Source organism: Mesocricetus auratus, unplaced genomic scaffold, assembly GCF_017639785.1.
Source record: "Mesocricetus auratus isolate SY011 unplaced genomic scaffold, BCM_Maur_2.0 Super-Scaffold_100013, whole genome shotgun sequence".
Taxonomy (NCBI): Eukaryota; Metazoa; Chordata; class Mammalia; order Rodentia; family Cricetidae; genus Mesocricetus; species Mesocricetus auratus.
In genome coordinates, this window is record NW_024429196.1 from 47,056,952 (window position 1) to 47,077,028 (window position 20,077).

General features: G+C 43.0%; 1 protein-coding gene across 5 annotated transcripts in view; it reads left to right on the forward strand.

Moving 5' to 3' along the window:
- Ripor2 (RHO family interacting cell polarization regulator 2) overlaps positions 1–13,035 on the forward strand; it is a 110,805-nt gene extending 97,770 nt beyond the window's left edge. For all 5 annotated transcript variants that reach the window (XM_040755719.1, XM_040755721.1, XM_040755722.1 and 2 more), the window contains 6 exons: positions 128–289; positions 717–875; positions 4,096–4,298; positions 5,894–5,977; positions 7,391–7,481; positions 11,063–13,035. In XM_040755719.1, coding sequence (XP_040611653.1) covers positions 128–289; positions 717–875; positions 4,096–4,298; positions 5,894–5,977; positions 7,391–7,481; positions 11,063–11,163 — 800 coding nt within the window. In that variant the 3' untranslated portion in view covers positions 11,164–13,035. The remainder of the gene's footprint in view (positions 1–127; positions 290–716; positions 876–4,095; positions 4,299–5,893; positions 5,978–7,390; positions 7,482–11,062) is intronic.
- The last annotated feature ends 7,042 nt before the right edge of the window (positions 13,036–20,077 follow it).

Consider the following 20,077-nt stretch of genomic DNA (forward strand, 5'->3'; position numbering starts at 1 on the left):
CAGGACTGTTTCACAGAGAAATCGAAACAAAACACGAAAGAAAAGCTAAAATGTCCCTGGGGATACCTTGCACATACCACCCAAGTAGCTGTCTTCATCTTTTCAGCAACATCCCATTCTTTTCCAGCCATACCAGAATTCCACAAAAAGCTGTCTTTGCTGTCTTTCTGGACCAAGTGCTGCAGCCCAGTTGGGGTCTACCACAGCTCCGCTGACAGAGTGATCCAACAGCTGGAGGCCAACTTCGCCAAAACTATCAACAAAGAATATCCAGGACTGGCAGAACCAGGTACAAACCGCAGTGAGAATGCTCCTCCTCCCCTGTAACCTGGGCAGGGAGGGGTGCATATGAAGGCCAGCCCTGAAAAAGAAATACACGCTCCCCTAGGAAAAGATGAGCTAGTCAGCTAGACTATAAATGGTGCCGAGCAAGCAGGATGCCAGCGGTGACATTTTTTAAAATTCTGTATTCATTATTTTTTTTCTGCTGTGACAAAACACCAGTCAGAAACTGCTTATAAAGGAGAGGTGTATTTTGATCACATTTCAGGAGGTACAATCCATCCTATGACAGTCACATTTTCCGTAGTGTAGTGGTTATCACATTCATCATGCTATACCTTGATAAAGGTTGAATGAATGGGTGAGTGAATGAATGGATGGATAAATGAATAAGTGGTCATGTTCCTTAAGTCACTTTGTCTATTCCTTCCCAGTGTTTAGAACCCTGGTGTCCCAAATCCTGGACCGCTCTGAGCCCCTACTTCCCTCCTGCCTCTCCTCGGAAGTCATCACCGTATTCCAGTATCACAGCTTCTTTACCAGCCATGGTGTGAGTGACCTGGAGACTTACCTGAGCCAGCTGGCCAGACAAGGTAGGATGTGGTCTCCTGTCATGGTGCAGTAGTATCTCGGTCTGGCGCCAGCTCTGGTCTTGCTACTCAAGACTACTAGTGAGGATTGCCCTCCACGGTTGAGCTTGCCTTTTCAGTGACTTCAAGATCTTAACTTTAGTAAACTTCCTGGTGTTGGAACAGAATCTCACTAGGCACACTGGTCCCCAGCAGGGGTTCACTAAACAGGAAATTGGCAGGTGACTGGGGATCCTATTGCGTTCCGTCCTTTCTCAGCCTATTTGCAGTGCTATTTCATATTGCCTTTTGTGGTGGAATTCTTATTCAGAATAGACAGAAATGGACTCCAAATGAAGACGGGAGTGAGACAGTGAGAAGGGAAAAGATAGAAAGTACAATAGGCTGGCCATTCAAGGATGGTGAAGGGGTGACTAAGGGTAAGGCAAGCTCAGCCCAATGCTTTCACACGGAGCTTCAAATATTGTGCATATTATATCTGAATAGAGAACCGCGCTCTTCAGGACAGCAGAAGATATTGGGCAGGGACTCGTTTCTGGCTCTCAGGTCAATAAAGTTTCTGGCTCAATAAAGTCACCAAGATTTAGCAATCCAGGCTAAAGGGACAGGAGGAATAGGGTGTATTCTCTGGGACCAGGCAGCATCTGATACAGCACCACAGAGCAGCAACTAGTCTGGCTTAGTTCCAGGTTTTCTCTGCTCTTTCCAGAACATTAAATCCTGCAGCAATGTGCAATGCAGCAATGTTGTTTGGCATCATGAAGGAGACATTTCTGCCCAGCATGGGACACATGTGCTTTAGAGAAAGCCTTGCAGGGGATATGCCTGGCACAAATGACCAGGTCAGGGAGGCCCTGTCTTACAGATGCAATGCCTCATGGCATACATGTGATACTAGGCTTGCCAAGTGTAGATCAGTTTTCTAGCAGATATATGAATTACTCAGGGCTTAGTGTGGCAGTTCATAGTCCCAACTCATAGTGATAGACCTTGATACAACCTACCCACTCAGCAGGAGGAATGGGGAATGACAGTGGGGGAAAAATACCTTTTAACCCTTGGGAAATTTTGTGGTTGTTTTTTGTTTGTTTGTTTTTGCTTTTTTGTTAGACTTAGGTTTTGGTTTTTTGGTTTTTGCTTTTTTTAATTAATTTATTTATTATGTACACAGTGTTCTGCCTGCAAGTATGCCTGCAGGCCAGAGGAGGGCACCAGAGCTCATTACAGATGGTTGTGAGCCACCATGTGGTTGCTGGTAGTTGAACTCAGGAACTCTAGAAGAGCATCCAGTGCTCTTAACCTCTGAACCATCTCTGAAACCCAGTTTTTTTGCTTTTATTTGTTTGTTTGGTTGGTTGTTTTTGTCTTTGTTTTGTTTAAACTTCTATTTTTATCTTAAGTTATGTGTATATATGTCAAGTATGGGTCTGTGCAGGTGAGTGCAGTGCTCACAGAGACCAGAAGAGGGCATTGTACCCACCGAAGCTGGTGTTTTAAAGAGTTGAGCCATTACACCTGTGTGCTGAGAATGAAGTTCTCTGATCCTATGCAAAAGCAGTTTGTGTTCATAAGGCTGAGTCATCTCTCTTGTTTTGCTTTTGTTTATTTTTGGTTTTCGATTGGGTCACTAGTCCAGACTGGCTTCAGACTTACTATGTAGCCAAGGATGATCTTGAACTTCTGACCTTCCTGCCTCTATCTCCCAGGTTCTAAGATTACAGGTGTGTGCTACCATGCCCAGTTGATGTGATGTTGGAGACTGAACCCATTCACTTTGTATATGTGAGGCTCTACCAACTGGGCTACGATCCCAACCCTACCCTTAGTCCTTCCCTTATTTTTAAATGCCTTTTTTTTCTTTCATTATAAAATAGTTTTTGCATTACAGAAAATTTGGAAAATAGAAAATATATATTCAAATCTCTTTCTCCTGCTTGTAGACTTCAATTTTTCATTTGAACATGCATGGTTTTAGATTTCAAAATCGTGTCTTGTTTAGACTGGAGTTTGTTTGCTTGTTTTTATGCTTGCTTTTGCAATAGTAGGGGATTAAACCCAGGATCCCCCATACCAGACAAGCACTGCACTCTGAGCTAATATCCCAAATATGATTATTCCTTATAAAGTATTATATCTTATTTTAAAGTTAATATGCTTCATGCTGTTAAATATCAAATATTTAAAGCATTTTATTAGTTTTCTATTGCCCTGATACTTGGATGTATCCTGTGTATTGGTATTGTCAAATGTTTTTTGTGTTTGTTTGCTTAATTGTTATTTGATACTCCCTTAGGGATTTTATTGGTGTACTTACTTACAAAGTAGTGGAACTAACAGATGTCCACAGCAAAGAAAACAGGAAATTAAAGCAAAAATATCTAGATGGTTCTCACCTTTATTCAGCATGGGAATACGTTACAAGAGGTGAACTTTGGAATTTCCTTTCCTGTCTATTTCCCATGAATTTCCATGTTACTGAATAGACACAGCCTCGTCGTTATGTTTTAGAGACCAGGAGATATCCTTGTTGGATATCTTGTTAGGAGTTAGACTCCACTCTATATTCACAGAACATGGTCGATTTGTCCCAGTGGAACTCAAAATTCTATAGTTTATCATATTATCTCTAAATTCCTATCAGCTGAGTGGCATTCCCCTTTCTGTCTGGACCCTTCACCTAGAATTAGGTTTTTAGCATATGGTTTTGACTGAAAGACTGAAAAACGGTGTTTACTATGATTATTAAGAAAATAGCAGATAATGTTTCTTCTTATTTTCTCCATTGTATATTTTTACATTTCAATGTTCAATTTCATCTGTGTGGTACTAGGTGATGAATGCCTACAACCACAGCATTTGGGAGTAAGAGGCAGGAGGATCAGGAGTTTCAGGTCATCTTTTACTTCATGGAAAGTTCAAGGCTGATCTAGGCTATATGAGTTCCCATCTTTAAAAAGAAATCTATATATCTTTGCTGCCATTTTAAGGTAGAAATTCAGCTTTACATTTTTTCTACAATTTGTCCTGATCTCATCACAATTATTTAAATTATTGACCTTTTCTTACTAGTTTGAAATACCGCCTTTATCATAGACAGCATTTTTATATACACTTGAATCTGCTGTGCATATGCTTTTACTGAAAACATAAATGAAATGCTTGCATTCTCAACAAACATGCCACTGTACTATCAGAACATGACCTCTGGCTCCTCACCTTCCAGTTGCCATGGTGCAGACCCTGCAGTCACTGAGAGATGAGAAACTTCTGCAAACTATGAGTGACTTCACACCCAGCAACCTCCCTGCCCAACAGGAAGTTCTCAGGACCCTGGCTCTGCTGCTCACCAGAGATGACAATGAGGTCAACGAGGCTGTGACACTCTACTTGGCAGCAGCCTCCAAAAATGAGCACTTCAGAGAAAAGGTAGGATGCTAAGTCATGGGTATCAAGCCACAGGCTTACCTGTCACTTATCGTTAACAAACAGCTGGGCTCTAATCCTGTCACTCATCCCAAAGACTGAAGCAGGAGGATTGTTGAGAATTCACGGTGGGCCTGGAATAGAACTATCAAACTATGTTACTAGGGTTACAAGCATCACAATTTCTGATATATCTCAAAATGACTGCGAAGGAAGAGTGCAAAGCTTCTCAACCCGCAGAAGTAGTGAGCATGCGAGGAGGTAGGAACACTGGAGGTAGATCTCAGCATCACACCTTGTCTTTGGTTATTGCCCTCTACCCTAGAGATGCACATAATTCTGTTAATCAAAAGCAAAAGTGGCATTGTTTTAAAATAAAAACCAACAAAGGAAAAAAACCTGATCACTAAACTAAAACCTATAATCATTATTTCGTATCTCCCAACCCTGAGTCTGGAATCTGGTAAAATACACCAATCAATTCTGAATAAATTTGTGAGACTTCATTAATTTTTTTCTTACCCTGAACACGGTGAAAGGCCATGCTATAGTTCATCTCAGATGGTAATTTTATATATTTTATACATATATTTTTAACTAGTATCTTTCTGTGCTTTTTATTATTTTTAGAGTACAAAAATGGGTGACATTTTTTTCATTTTTATTGTTAAGCTTGTTCTTCGAAAACTTAGTGCCCATATGTAGTCCATTCTAGGTACTCTCACCTCCACCTTCTCTTATCTCCTCCCACCTCTGTCATAGCATCACAACATTCACCTGACAAAGAAAGGGCCAGTCATTTTATTATTTATCTCAAAAGGTAATTTTATTTAAAACTGTTTAAGTACCCACAAATTAAGTTTATTAAAATACAAACTTTTATATAATAAACATAAAACAACCAGTCAGTTTGACTTTAAATCCTCGGGGTGCATACCCACTCATCAACAGTTTTTTACATCAGGAAGCTGAGGGCAGAAATGGGTACAAGGAATTAATTATCAACTTTGATCATCACCAATCCATCCTAGCAAGAAAGGTGCATCAGCCAGCAATAGCCAGGATGCTGTTGTTCTTGTTTCTTGACCTCAATGAGTCCCTCATTCAACTATGTGCCTTTCTAAACTTTAAATTGTTCCCCCAAGATTTTTTAACTCAAAGCCATTAACAAAAACACCTTGATCTAATCTTATTAGCAATTCTACATGTCTAAATTGTCTATAAGGCTGGCGTTTGAATCATTAATCTGCTCCAGCATCAATGCTTGGAAAAAGTCAATCACTGTTATTGTAAGTACCAGTGACACTGAGAGTCTTCATACAACCCATAGATTATAAAGGATGTGGTGACCATGAAGGCAACAATCAGAGCTATGCTCAACAACAGCGTGAGGTTCTCAGGACATATAGTCCTTGGGGACTTGCCTCTGCAAGGCTCATTCAGGTGTAGCTTTGCCAACTGCCCATGAGATCCAATGCTGCCTGTTGGACCCCTCACATGGCCCCCTGACATTCTCCCACCCCAACGTTCCCCTGTCTTACATACTATTTGGATGACAAACAGTTCAAATGTCTCACAGCATCTCTCCTTCCTTTCAGGCCTTGCTCTATTATTGTGAAGCACTAACAAAGACCAATCTCCAGCTACAGAAGGCAGCATGCCTGGCCCTAAAGAGCCTGGAGGTAAAACCCAGTCCCAGAGCCCCACAGTCCCATGTGGTCCAGAATTAAAGCCCCTCAACCCTGTGCAGACCCAGAGCCCCACACCCCTGTCCGGACCCAGAGCCTCACACCGCATTCAAACTCTGAGGTCCACACTCCTATCTAAACTCAGAGACCCTGTCCCTGGCCAACCCTAGAACAACTTGAGTCTGTTAACCTTAGAGACAAGCCATGGACATATTGGATTCTTTCCGTATTCAAAGCACCTCTTGTAGCAGTGTCTTATCTTCTTGGAGCTGCATAATCAGGGACCTTTTCCCCATGAACAATGACTGCACAGGGTTTGTTAGTCACCAAGTAGAGAATAATTGTCATTTACCACTGCCCACAAGAGCCAGTGTGACTTGGGGTCAATGTTAGAAAAGTATCTTAACCACCCCCCAAAGAGATGATACAATGATTTCCCCAGTGTTTATTTGTATAAATTAGCATAGAAAAGTAAAGCCTGCACTGAAGTATCTCAACTCAGTTTGCCACTGAGTTCTCGGATCCTTTCTCTTGAAATTAGTTTGCAGAAACATCCAGACTTTGATATCAGGACATCATGTCATTATCTACAAAGTTTATAGCTGAGCAACGGTAACTAACATGCTAGAGGAGGCATTAGTGAGCTGGGAGAGGGCCAATGCAGACACAAGGAAGCAAAGGCTGCAGATTTCCAACGGAAGTGCATCATTCAACAGGCTGGAATTCATGTGTGGCCCGCCTTTACCACAAAAACCTTAGGAGAGGGCCCAAGGAAAGGAACGAGAGGGCCACACCTTAGTGCTTACCTTAGATGGACACATGGGGCACGGAGCAGACCTGAGAGGACATGAAAACAAGGGATTAATGCCATAAAAGGAAAAGCTAATGATCTGTGAAGGAAAACAACTGTGGGAAATTTTGCCTTCCGTGTTACTTGGTCAGAAAATTACCTTCAAGTGACCCAACCCCTCCACTCCCCCACCCCTGCTAAAAAATGTCCCCATTGGTTAAGTATTTATTTGGGCACTCTCCTAGTGTGCTGTGACTCATCTTGGCTGAATGTCTCTGCTACAGACTTCACTCGGATAGACACATAGGGTGCAGCAGTCTATCTGGGCTCTGCCTGACTTGTTTTAACCCGGGCATATCACCAGTTGAGGGCACTACATCCTGCTCTATTCCTTTTCTCCCAGAAGATACAGTCCCTTCTGGGAACAGAAGCCCTCTTTCCAAACCAACCCCAACTCATGAGAAGAATTCCACACAACATGCTGTTTCAATACAAGCACAAGAGTTCTAAAATGAGGGTAATTTTAGACTCAATGGGCTACATCTTAAAGAATTAGCTGTTTAGTCTCCTGGAAGACTGGGTCTAAGTGTCAGGCACTAATCTGTTTTCTCTGGCAGGCCACCGAAAGCATTAAAATGCTTGTGACACTGTGTCAGTCTGACACTGAAGAAATCAGAAACGTGGCCTCGGAAACCCTTTTGTCTCTTGGTGAGTTGGTTTTTTATATGTTTGCTGACTTCTGATATTCTCCTAGGAATTGAAAGGAAGATTCTTGTCCCCTGCTCTGTCCACTTTCCCCTTGGCTGTGCAGTCACTGCCCCCAGAATAGGAGAAATAGATTGTGTCCAGATCTTGCCACGCCCCTTGTTCTCTCTGGACAAGAATTGGAGTTTTTCTTCCTTGTTATCTCCAAGACTTCATCAGTGTATGTCCTGTTTGGAATCAAGACTGTGCTTTGAAAATGGTGGCTCGTACCTGTAACCCAGCACTGAAGAGGCTAGGGCAGGAGAATCACCTCAAGTTCAAGTACAGTTGAGGTTACACAGTGACATTGTCTCATACTGCTAGAACCTGGGACACAGAAGGCAAATGGGAACTCTAGAAATCCTGGCGTGGCTGTCAGTATGAGATGACACCCTAGAGTCAATGATGCACCTGACCTCGGCAGTGAATGCTGTGTAGCCCACTTGCCTCAGCCTCACGGTGACCTCTGATTACCCGCTGCCCTATTCTCACTGGGCATCATTTCATTCTGGGATATCCAGAGAGCCCCTCCCCCTTTACTTTGTGAAGAGTTGTGCCTTTTTTGCTCAGTTGGGTAGACTTGGGATGATAAGGATGACAAAGATTTTTTTCTTTCTCCTTTTTTAAAAGACAAGGTCTCATGTATCCCGGGTTAGCCTTGAACTCACTATGTATCCTGAAAATGGTCTTGATCCTCCTGCCTCCACTCCCAGGAGCCAGTGACACAGGTCTGTGACACAGCCTCTGATTTATTTGGTGCTGATGGTCAAACCCAGAATTTTGTTCGTGATAGGCCAGTACTCTACCAACTGAGCCACCATCCTCAGCCAACAGGAAAACCTTTCTTAACTCTGCATAAAATAGTCAGTTGTTGCTGGTAGCTCACAACTGTAATCCAAACACTTCAAAGGTTGACGCAGGAAGCTTGCCACAAGTTTGGGGCTAGCCTGGGCTACATATTGAGTTCCAATCCAGTGTAGTCTACAAAGTTCCTACCTACACATATACATAGAGAGAGGGGGAGGAAAAAGGAAGACGGGAGAGAGTTATAGAAAACTTTGCTGTAGTCACATACTCTAAAGTCTAAAAATGCTCCTCTAATAGCTTTTAAGCCTAATCCTGCCAATGTCTCCAGGGAAAAAGCCACTCTGGTTTGACAATACATCTTCATCATATGAAGAAGACTCATGGTTCTTAAAACCACCATGAAAATCCCATTTATTTTGAGCCCTTCTTTCTTACAACTATGGGATTAATAAGAACCAGTGCTGTGTTGAATACCCCATTGTTTACAGAGGAAGATTGACCAGCCTGTGTTTACTTAAAGGATAAAATAGTTATTCCGTGTGGCTTTTTTAGATATAGAAGTTACTTAATTCCCTAAAACGTACCCAGGGTATTGTTGGCTTAAAGTCTTTTATCCATCAGGGTTCTGAAATACCAATGAAGGATTAAAAAATAAACAATAGCCAGCAGTTGGGAAAGCACAGCCAGTGTCTCCCTTTCCGTGGTAGATTGAGGAGGGGCATCCCATGGCCTGTGCCCCAAGACTCACTTAGCTGCACTCCCAGATGCATCTCCAAGAATGATCACCACCTCCACTTCCCCCACCACCCTGCCCACGCTGCTCATACCAACCACGCCTCACCAGCATGGTCCGGGCATCTCTACTTGCATATCCAACTCTCCAGGAGAGCCTAATGTCACTGTGCCTCTGCTGCACCCAATGAAGCTGCCCCCTGATGTCTTCAGGGGGCCCCTGCACTGGGATTTTAAAGCCTTCTGGGTGATTATAATATGCAGTAGAGTTGGAAGACCCCACCCCCGAACTCAATGTTGTGACTCTTCCTTGACCCTAATGCACAAATACTGGTGTACTTTTCTCACACACAAGCCTAAATTCATATGGCGTTCCAGTATTCCCAATGGCAATAGATAAGACACCCTGTGACAAAGGGCTAGAGTCATGATGATCACTGAGAGGACCAAGCCCTCAGGATTTCACTGAGTTAGTCAGGTTTTGCTTGAACTGGTAGTGATCTTTCTGCCTCGGGTTCTTGTGTAGGTAGGATTACAGGCCTACACCAGCATGCCTGGCTTTATTTATTTTCTTGTGACCACCTTTCAATATATCCAAGGCAATCTTTTGACTCTCTCTGTAATATGAACATTATCCCTGGCTCATGCCCAGCCCTCATATTCCTATATTTTAGTCAGTTTTTTAAATAGTAATAAAATTTACTTTCAAAATGTTAGCTATACAAGATGTTGCTATGAGGGCCAGCGAGATGGCTCAGTAGGTAAAATGCTGCCCACATCTGACATGAACTTAGTCCGCAGGAGCCATTTAGAAAGCTAGAAGCACACACATCTGTAATGACAGCGTTCCTACAATGAGGTGAGAGGTGGAGACAAAAGACTCACTCAGACGCCAAAGACCAGCTAGTGTGCAGTTGAAGCAAGAGACACCAGAATGCTGTCCCTGTCTTCCACATGCATGTGGTGGTACACACGCACCCACACGCGCCCACATAAGTAAGTAAAAGATGTGGCTATAGACAAAACTGAATGATCATTGCCTGGAGAAGCACTGTGTGTTTAGAGGATTATCTTAGCTAGGGTTTCTACTGCTATGAAGAGACACCATAATCATAGCAACTCTTATAAAGGAAAATATTAGTTGAGGTGGTGGCTTATAGTTTCAGAGGTTTAGTCCATTGCCATCATGGAAGGACATGGCAGCTGGGAGTGTGGTGAGACACGGTGCAGGAAAGGGAGCTGAGAATTCTACTTCTGGTCCAAAGGCAACAGGAAGTGAACTGAGATACTGGATGTGGCTTGAGCATGAGACCTCAAAGCTCACCTTCACAGTGACACACTTCCTCCAAAAAGGCCACAAAGCCACACCTCCTAATAGTGCCATTCCCTATGAGCTTATGGGGGCCAATTACATTCAAGCTACCACAGGGGTAAAGACTAACTTTTAGCTAAAGCTTGAAAGCCTAACCTTAAAAAATTAACTTTTACCACTAGTCATGTAGATGTGCATAATGATATAATGCATAATGATGTGTATATATGACATAGTATAACTAAGTCAATATCGAATATATTCAGGTTACATAGAGATTCAATACACTGAGGTCAAGGATACCCCTTACTGAAATCCCTAATGCACTAAACAAAAATTAATCTGCCGTGTGCAATTGGCAGCAGATGGCAAGCATTTTGTGCTTTGCCTTTCGTCTGGTCTCTAATATTAACTCAAAGGCTCTTGGTTCTTCTAAGCATTGTCTAGAAATCTATAGCATAATTGAGAAGAATAAAAACAACTCTTTCTTAACCTAGTAACTAGCTAAGATAGCAATAGCAGGCTGAGGGTTCAGTGGGAAAGTGTTTGGTCCAATATGTGCGAGGCCCTGGGTCCAATCCCCAGGAACTGTGAGAAACATGTAGCAATAGCATGGCTCCACCATGCTATCCTGTGTGATGTATAAAGAAGTTAAATGCAAAGTGTTATTCATGTTTAAATGTTCCCTATCCAGGAGAAGACGGGCGGCTGGCATATGAACAGTTAGACAAATTCCCTCGAGACTGTGTTAAAGTCGGAGGTCGTCATGGAACCGAAGTTGCCACGGCCTTTTAAATTTCGCTCTAACACTGCCTGACTGCTGTCCTGACACCTGGCCCTTGCCATCCAGAGGGTGCCGTGCTGTGGCCAGACAGCACCTGGGACTTGCAGGGTGCTGCCGCTGTTGCCGGTGTAGAGATCTCAAAGTCCATTTGTGCTGTACTGCCTACTTTTCCTTGGCCCACAGAACGGGCTGTGCAGAACTCACCGAGGTTGTGTCTGATGGCACTTCAAAGTCCATCTTACTTTACTGTGAAATTTGGAAGTAGTCCTCTTTGCACCTGTTTGGAAGTTTGTAAGCCTGAACTCCTCATGTGCTACTTGGATAAGTATCATATGCCTTGCCACTTTTCTGCTGGGCTCTCAGGGTTAAGTGGCCCTTCAGCTACCTACTTTTACTTTACAAAACAAAGCACAAAAGAAAATTTCTTCAAAGAAAAGTTTTCTTAGATAACCTGGCAAAATGATCAGTTGTAAGAGACTAAGTTTTGGAGCTGAGGATATAGCCTCCTTGTTAGGGTGCTTGCCTGGCGTGCACGAAGCTTTGGTTCATCTCCAGCACCACATAGGCTGGGTGTGCTTCCCATATAAGCTCAGTGCTCAAAAGGGAAGGAAGTAGGACCAGAAATTCAAGATCACCTTCAGCTACCTAGGGAGTTCCCAGGGCAACTGTGGCGGGGAGGAACCTAAGGTTTGTTTTGTATCTTAGTTTTTTTTATTATTATTGTTGCTACTATTTGTTTCATTTTTCCATCCATCCTAAGAATTTCCATATCATCTACCCACATGGTTTAAAAGATTTATTGAAAAATATGTGTCATTAAGATTGTACCTATACTATTAAAAGTAAACAAAAAACTTGAAGTTTAAGCTTTTGTTCCTTAACAAGAACCATCTTTATCACACTCTTGGTTTTTTATCACATCTTTCTCATACTCTTGTTGTTTGTTTTTTGTTTTATCTTGAAACAGTCTCCCTATTGCAGTCCTGACTGTCCTGGAACTGGATATATAGGCCAGTCTGACCTTGAACTTGGAACATTTCTTCAGCCTCTGCCTCCAGAGCAGGAATTACAGTCAGGAGCCACTAGGCCTGGTTCCACATCTGTACTTGTTTTTCCCAAGACAAATGCAAACCCCAAAGTAGATTTAGAAAAAAATGTGCTGTTCTTTCAGGCTGGAACCTGGAGCTTGGATGAGTCCTAACTGGGTAGAATAGTGGGGTAGTGGAAGTGATCCTGCTTCTATAAAAATTGTCCAGGAGACTAAGAAGTGCCTGACCTTGAGAGATGGAAGCCACCGCATAGCTTCAATAGCAGCTCAGAACCAGGGTGGAGATTCAGCCACTTACTAAGTGTGGAAGGGGTGTGTATGCCAAGACATCACAACAATATGTGTGAGTACAATTTAAACTGTATTCTGGATGTGTTTGTGTAAAATACCAATTAGATATTAGTTTCAATATTTACATTTTAGCAAGACTTTTAAAAGGGTTTGTTTCATTTTAAAGTGAAATTTTGCCAGACTTCTGGCAACATATTCTTTCAACTGTGAAGTTCCACTGTACATTTTTGTATATTTGTAAATACATATATGCATATATCCCTCACTTTAAAGGTACACTGTACAGTTAATAGTATATATAAGCTATAGTCTTTGTTAATGGTTGAAATGTCTCTTTTATAGAAAGTCAAATCACAACTACTATAGGACTTTGGTTTGTTTGGGATTTGAAACTTTTTGAATATTGCATGGATAATAATTTTACATCTTTTGTATTTACCTCTGTGTTTTAGTTTTGGTTGGGGAAGTGCTTTTGGTTTTGTGGTATTTGTATTCATCACTCTTGCAATCATGTAAGTCAAAATAAAATTATTTTTAATTACTAGTCTAATGTAGAACTGATATATATTTTAATCTTTATCTATTTATATGTGTGCATAGTGTGGTGGGGGCATGCATGCCATGGTGCACCTGTGGAAGTCGGGGGACAACTTTGTAGAGTTCATTCTCTCCTTCTGCCTTTATGGAGCTTCCCTGAATCAAGCTCAGATCGTCAGGTTTGCATAGTAAGGGCCTTTCCTCACTGAGCGTCTCACGGTCCTTATCTATTTTGCACATCCCCTTCCTGAGTTAGCATTTATACAGTATACCTCTACTCATTGTCCACTTGAGTTTATTATCCTGAAGTGAAAATCCGAAGGGAATTCTGTATCCTGATATAAATAGTAGACCAGACTATGCAGGAGGAAAGCAACTGTTTAAAAACATCTTCCCAGCATTCAGGAGGCAGAGGCAGGCAGATCTCTGAGTTCCAGGCCACCCTAGTCTACAAAGTGAGTGCCTTGGCTACCCAGAGATACCCTGTCTCAAAAAGCAACACAACAAAAGAAACAAACAAACAAAAAATAAAACCTCTTCAGACTCACTCAGCAGCCTTCCTGCCTTTCCTGAGTGATAAAGCAATTCCACCCAAGCCACATTGTTAATGCTCTTGAATCCAGCCATTCAATAAGTATCAAGGTCTTAACTTATGAATGGCCTAGCCAGATCTTCACCCACTTTGCATTGTTCGGCCCCTCTCATCTGTACTCAGTATAGGTTCACTGTATATACTTGTAGTCTCTTCTCCCAATTTTTATTCATTTGAGTGTGTGTGTGTGTGTGTGTGGTATGTGAGCTTTGCACTTGTGCACACACGGAAGCCAGGATAAGTCACATGTCTTCTGTCACTCTCCACCTATTCCTTTGAAGATCTGTCTCAATCTGGGTTTTTTTGTTTTGTTTTTTGGTTTTTTGAGACAGAGTTTCTCTGAGGCTTTGGATGGGGTTTGTATTCATATATCTAAGCTAGAGGCCAGCAAGACCCAGCAATCCTCCTCTCCCCACCCCTCCTCAGAGCTGGGGTTATAGGCTTATGTAGGACGCCCTACTGAGATCTGAACTCTGATCCTCATGATTTCTCAGCAAATACTTTTAACAGCTGAGCCGTGTCTCCAGCCTGTTCCCTGCCTACCCCACCACAGTTTAAGACCAGGTCTTTATAGCTGAGGCTGCCCTTGAACTCATTATGCAGCAGATAATGACCTCAGTGAATACTTTGAGATTCCAGAAGGAAAGCCTGGAGGTCAGGTATGTGTGGCAGGGTAGAAGTCCTGCAAGTGGTGTCCATCCACTCCCACCAGGAAGGCAAGGCCTGAAGCCGCACTACGTGAACCCAAGACTGCAGTGAAAGAGGTTATGGCCAGGATGTTTGTGGAGTGCCTGCCCAGGAAGCTGCAACTTAGTGAACTGAGCCAGCCTGCGGGAGCAGGCACTCGGGCTGCAGTTAGCCAGGCTCACATCACTGTGTCAGTACGCTGGCTGTGGGGCTGGAGGACCTCATGCTTTCTCTGCTGGGGTTTTGTTTCACCTTCACTTCTGTCTGATCCTTCCTTTCGGTGCAATATTCTTCCCTTCTGGAATGGAAATGTTTATCCTGTGCCATTGGATCTTAGATTTACAATGAAGTTTGGCTGGGGTCTCAGATTTCCAACTTGGACATCTGAGCAGTAGAAGAATCATTAAAACTCTGGGGAGTCTTGGAGATGGACAAAAATGCATATCTTACCAGGAGAAGAAGAATGGAGGCTCCCAAAAAGAAGCTGCACTTTATGCTAAACATTCTTCAAAGGCTGTTCAACTAATTAGAACTACAATGATTGTGGGGAGGTTGGAATGTTGCAGGTCTAGAACCTAATTACAAACTACCCAGGGCTAGATTTGCCCCCTTGATAGCCATTTATTGTCACCTCTGTGTATGACTTATCACTTTTGTGACTAGTGGGTCTTTTGAGAATGTACAAACAGACCCCTACCTTCCACCAACCCAAAACTAAAATATCTGAGGCTGAGCAGAGGGGCTGTCACCCACCTACCTGATGTCCCTACCATGTTATTTGAAAAGTGTGCTGATTTCTGACTTTCTCTGCTCTGTTACTATAAAGATTTCACAAGACTGTTGTCATGTTGGAACCTGGTATTTGGGGCAGCCTAGCCTGTGTTTCTAGGCCTGGTCGCTCATATTTAGCCCCCAAATAAACTCTCTCTTGTCCCCTTTGAGATGAGAGCTTGTGGTTTTTGTTCTCTTTGTTGTTATTTACATTAATATGTGGCATGAGTATTTGGGAATATGGGTTTTTTGTTTGTTTCTTTGTTTGTTTTGATACAGAGTCTCACTGTGTATCCCTGGCTGGCCTCAAACTCATAGATACACCTGACTCTGCCTCACAAGTGCTGGGACTAAAAGCATGCACGACTATATTCTGTTGGTTTGTACCTTAAATACCCGTAGACGCATGAGCTGAAGGCTTGGTCCTCAACTTCTGGTGCTTTGGGGAAGTGATAGAATTTGAAATGGAGCCTACTAGGAGGGAGTGGGGCATGCCTTGAAGAGGTACTGGGCCCTTGCCCCTTCCTGTCTCTCTTTGCTTCCTGGCCACCATAACATGAACAGCATCCCTCCATCACAGGCTCCCTGCCATGGTCTACCTTTCTATAGGATCCAAAAGAGGGCAAGGCACAATGACCCACACTTTTAATTACAGATTCAGGAGGGGGAGGCAGTCAGCTCTCTGTGAGTTTGAGGCTAGCCTGATCTACCTCACAGTGAGTTCCAGAACAGCCAGGGAAATGTAAAGAGATCCTGTCTCAAAAACAAAAAAGGCAAGGGAGCCTGCTAACTCAGCTGACTGAAGACTTAGCCTCTCCAACTGTGAGTCAGCATTTCCTCCTTGTAAATTGTTCATCTCAAATGCGTTGTCACAGCAATGGAGGCACACTTACAAGGAGCCTAAAAACCAGGTCCTCTAACTTAGCACATACACAACAGCACTTGCTACATAATTGCCATGACTGGCATGTAAATCTGGAACAGGTCAGCAGAGGTACAGCAGTAAGGACAAAAGACATAACAATGTCTGCCTTAGTAAGATTCATTGTCTTGGGGGGGGGGAAGGATGACAAGGCCAAGACAGAAAAAAAAATCAATGATTGTAAAAGATTGGGTTGGAGATGGGGACTCTTAGGATTTTCTATTGCTGTGAAAAGACACCATGACCACAGCAACTCTTATAAAGAAAACATTTAACTGAGGTGGTAGCCTACAGTTTGAGAGGTTCGGTCCATTATCGTCATGACAGGAAGTTTCACAGTATGTAGGCAGACGTGGTGCTGTAACTGAAAGCAACAAGAAGTTGACTGAAAGCCATGTGGAGGGAAGCTTGAACAAAAGAGACCTCAAATCCCACTCCCACACACTTCCTCCAAGACCAAACCTCCTAATAGTGCCACTCCGTTTGGGGGCCATTTTCTTTCAAACACCACAAGGACATAGCCCAAGTATTAGAGCAGATGTTTAGCAAGCTTGAGTCTCTGAGCTTGAACTCCAAAGGAGGGAAAAAAGGTAGAGTCAGGAGAGGCAAGCTCAAAGGTCACAAGCTTAAAGGCCAGGAAAAGCCTATAAAATGTGTGGTTGAAAACTGAAAAGAGAAATCATGTAGATTATCTCTGGAAAGAATATTCCAGGGGGCTGAAGAGATGGCTCAGGGGTTAAGAGCCCCACTGCTCTTCCAAAGGATCTAGGTTCGATTCCCAGTGCCCACATGGCAGCTTGCAAATGTCTAATACCGTCTTCTGGCCTTTTGGGTACCAGGTACACACATGATGCACAGACATGCAGGCAAAGCATGCCTACACATAAAATAAATGTTTTTTAAAGAAATATTCCAGACACAAGAAATATAAGACTTTGAAAAAGTACCATGTTTGGTGTTTTGAATTTTCTGTACTCTTTACATCATTATACCATTACAAGTTCATATAACTGAAGTCCAGTCAGGGACATTTTCTGATGTTTGGGATATGTTTTGAAAATAAAGCCAAGAGAATGTTTAGGAGGGTAGAAATGGAATGGGAAACAGGCTAAGGATGAGTACAAATATTTTAGGCTGAACAATAAACTAAAAGTATAGAATATCAACAGAAAACCCTACAGCAAAAAGAAGGAAACACTGGAACTATTCTGGAACTATTTCAGACATGATAAAGTTTATATTCAAAGATCAAGATGGTGATTTAATATGAGTCTGGAATTCAAGGGAGAAGTCCTGGCAAGTTCCAGGCTACCCAAGGCTACAGAATGAGACTGTCTCAATAAACAAACCACACACCCCCATACACACACACACACACACACACACACACACACACACACACACAGAGACAGAGACAGAGACAGAGAGACAGAGACAGAGAGTTGAGCACCAGAGCAAAATCACAGTACTTGGTGGACTGAGACAGTAAAATAAAGGTCTTGAGGGTTGAGCTAGAGAGATGGCTCAGTAGTTAAGAGAACATACTGCCTTCCAGAAGACCCCAGTTTGGTTCCCAGCACCCAAGTCAAGCCACTCACAAACACCTTTAAATTCTTGGTCCAGGGGAATTCATTGTCCTTTCTAGCCTTCAAAAGCAAATATTCATTATGTACACACACACACACACACACACACACACACACACACACGCACGCACGCACGCACGCACGCACGCACATACATACTGCATCAGGACCAATTACACTAGACCTGTCACCCACCACCACCCCACTCTCATCAAAGGATGTATACATTGGGTTTGGGGTTGTTTTGTTTTGTTTGATTTTGTGGGATTTTTTGTTTGATTGGTTTTTTGGTTTTTGTTTTTGAGACAAGGTCTCATATAGCTCAGTCTGCCTCAAAGTCACTATGTTTTTCAAAGTCACTATTTTTGCAGTATATACTTCAAAGATATGTGTGCATGTGTGGGTATGGGGTGGAGTTTATGTGCATGTGTCTGTGGGTGCCTGCAGATTATTAAACAAACAAACAAATGCAAAACAGTCTTAGGGACTAGAGAGACAGCTCAGTGGTTAAGAGCATGCCTTGTTCTTGCAGATGACCTGGTTTCAACTCATAGAACCCACATGGCAGTTCACAGTCATCCATAACTCCAGGGACTCCAATGTCCCCTTCTGACTTCCTTGGGCACTGGCCACACTCATGGTGTACAGACATACATTTTAGCAAAACAGTTACATACATAAAACAAAAGAAACCTATCTTTTGGGGGTGGGTCAAGACAGTGTTTCTCTGTAGCTTTGGAACCTGTCCTGGAACTCACTCTGTAGAGACCAAGCTGGCCTCGAACTCACAGAGATCCACCTGCCTCTGCCTCCCGGGGTGTGTGCCACCAGCACCCGGCTAGAACTCTATCCTTAAAAAAAAAAAATTAGATGGGGATTGACTGAAAAAGAGTCTCAACATCATCCGCTGGCCCAGTTGCCTCTGGGATCCAATGACTCTGGCCTCTGCAGGCATCTGTGCATACAGGCACCTGTGCATACATGCACATAACCCCAGCCACACATGTAAAGAGAACTAAGAGTTTGAAACATATACTGCAAAGACAGTGAATGAGGCAGACTGAGTTACATGAGACCTTGTCTCAAAGTGTGTGTGTGTGTGTGTGTGTGTGTGTGTGTGTGTGTGTGTGTGTGTGTGTGTGTGTGTGTTGACTGGGGATGAAGGAAGGAGGTCCTTGTCTGACCCTGAGGCAGCGGTGTGCACTTGTAGGGGGGACTGATGCTGGGAAATCACTTGGGCTCAGGGCTTAAGGTGATTCTAGGCAAAATGGCAATAATCTGTCTGAAAACAACCCAAGCACATAAAATTGAGCATGTTTGGGATTTGAAGTCATTTAAAGACAAGACATTGACTCTCGGAAAAAAATTATTTGTTTTGTTTTTAAACTTTTTTTGTGTGTGTGGTTTTTCAAGGCAGGGTTTCTCTGTGTTGTTTTGGAGGCTGTCCAGGAACTAGCTCTTGTAGACCAGGCTGGCCTCGAACTCACAGAGATCCGCCTGCCTCTGCCTCCCGAGTGCTGGGATTAAAGGCGTGCGCCACCAACACCCAGCATTGTTTTCAAACTTTTTTTTTATTGGTTTTTCGAGACAGGGTTTCTCTGTGGCTTTGGAGGCTGTCCTGGAACTCACTTGGTAGTCCAGGCTGGTCTCGAACTCACAGATATCCGCCTGCCTCTGCCTCCCGAGTGCTGGGATTAAAGGCGTGCGCCACCAACGCCCGGCTGTTTTTAAACTTTTTAAAAAAGATTTTATTTGCCAGGTTTCGTCACTCATGCCTTTAATCCTAGCATTCATGAGGCAGAGGCAGGCAAATGTGAGTTTCCAGGCTAGCCTGGTCTGCAGAATGAGTTCCAGGACAGGCTCCAAAGCAATACAGAGAAACCCTGTCTCAAAAAACCAAAATAATTTTTTTATTTACTATGTATACACACCAGATCTCATAGACGGCTGTGAGCCATCATGTGGTTGCAAGGAATTGAACTCATGACCTCTTGAAGAGTAGCCAGTGGTCATAACCTCTGAACCACCTATCCAGCCCTGTTTTGTTTTTTTAACACAGGGTCTTAGCCAGGTTAGCTTCAAATTCACAAGCCTCCTACCTTAGTTTCCCAAATGCTCAAATGATAGTAACCTATCACATTTACCTGAGAGATTTTTGGTTTTTTGTTTTGTTTTGTTGTTAATGAAGCCCAGGCGCTTGAATACTGGGATCCAGTTGCCAAGGAAAATGTAGTAAGATAAGGGAAGAATTGAGGAGCAGTATCTTTCAGAGGCCTGGGAGAAGTCAAACACAAAGAGGACACCACAGGCACAAAAGAGAAAAATGGGCTAAGACAGATGGGTAGATATGATGTGGGTGATAGCTTTGTCATCAAAACAGGGTAAGTCTACAGTGTAAAAAAAAAAAAAAAAAAAAACAAGCTGGGTGTTGGTGGCGTACGCCTTTAATCCCAGCACTCAGGAGGCAGAGACAGGCAGATTGAGTTCGACG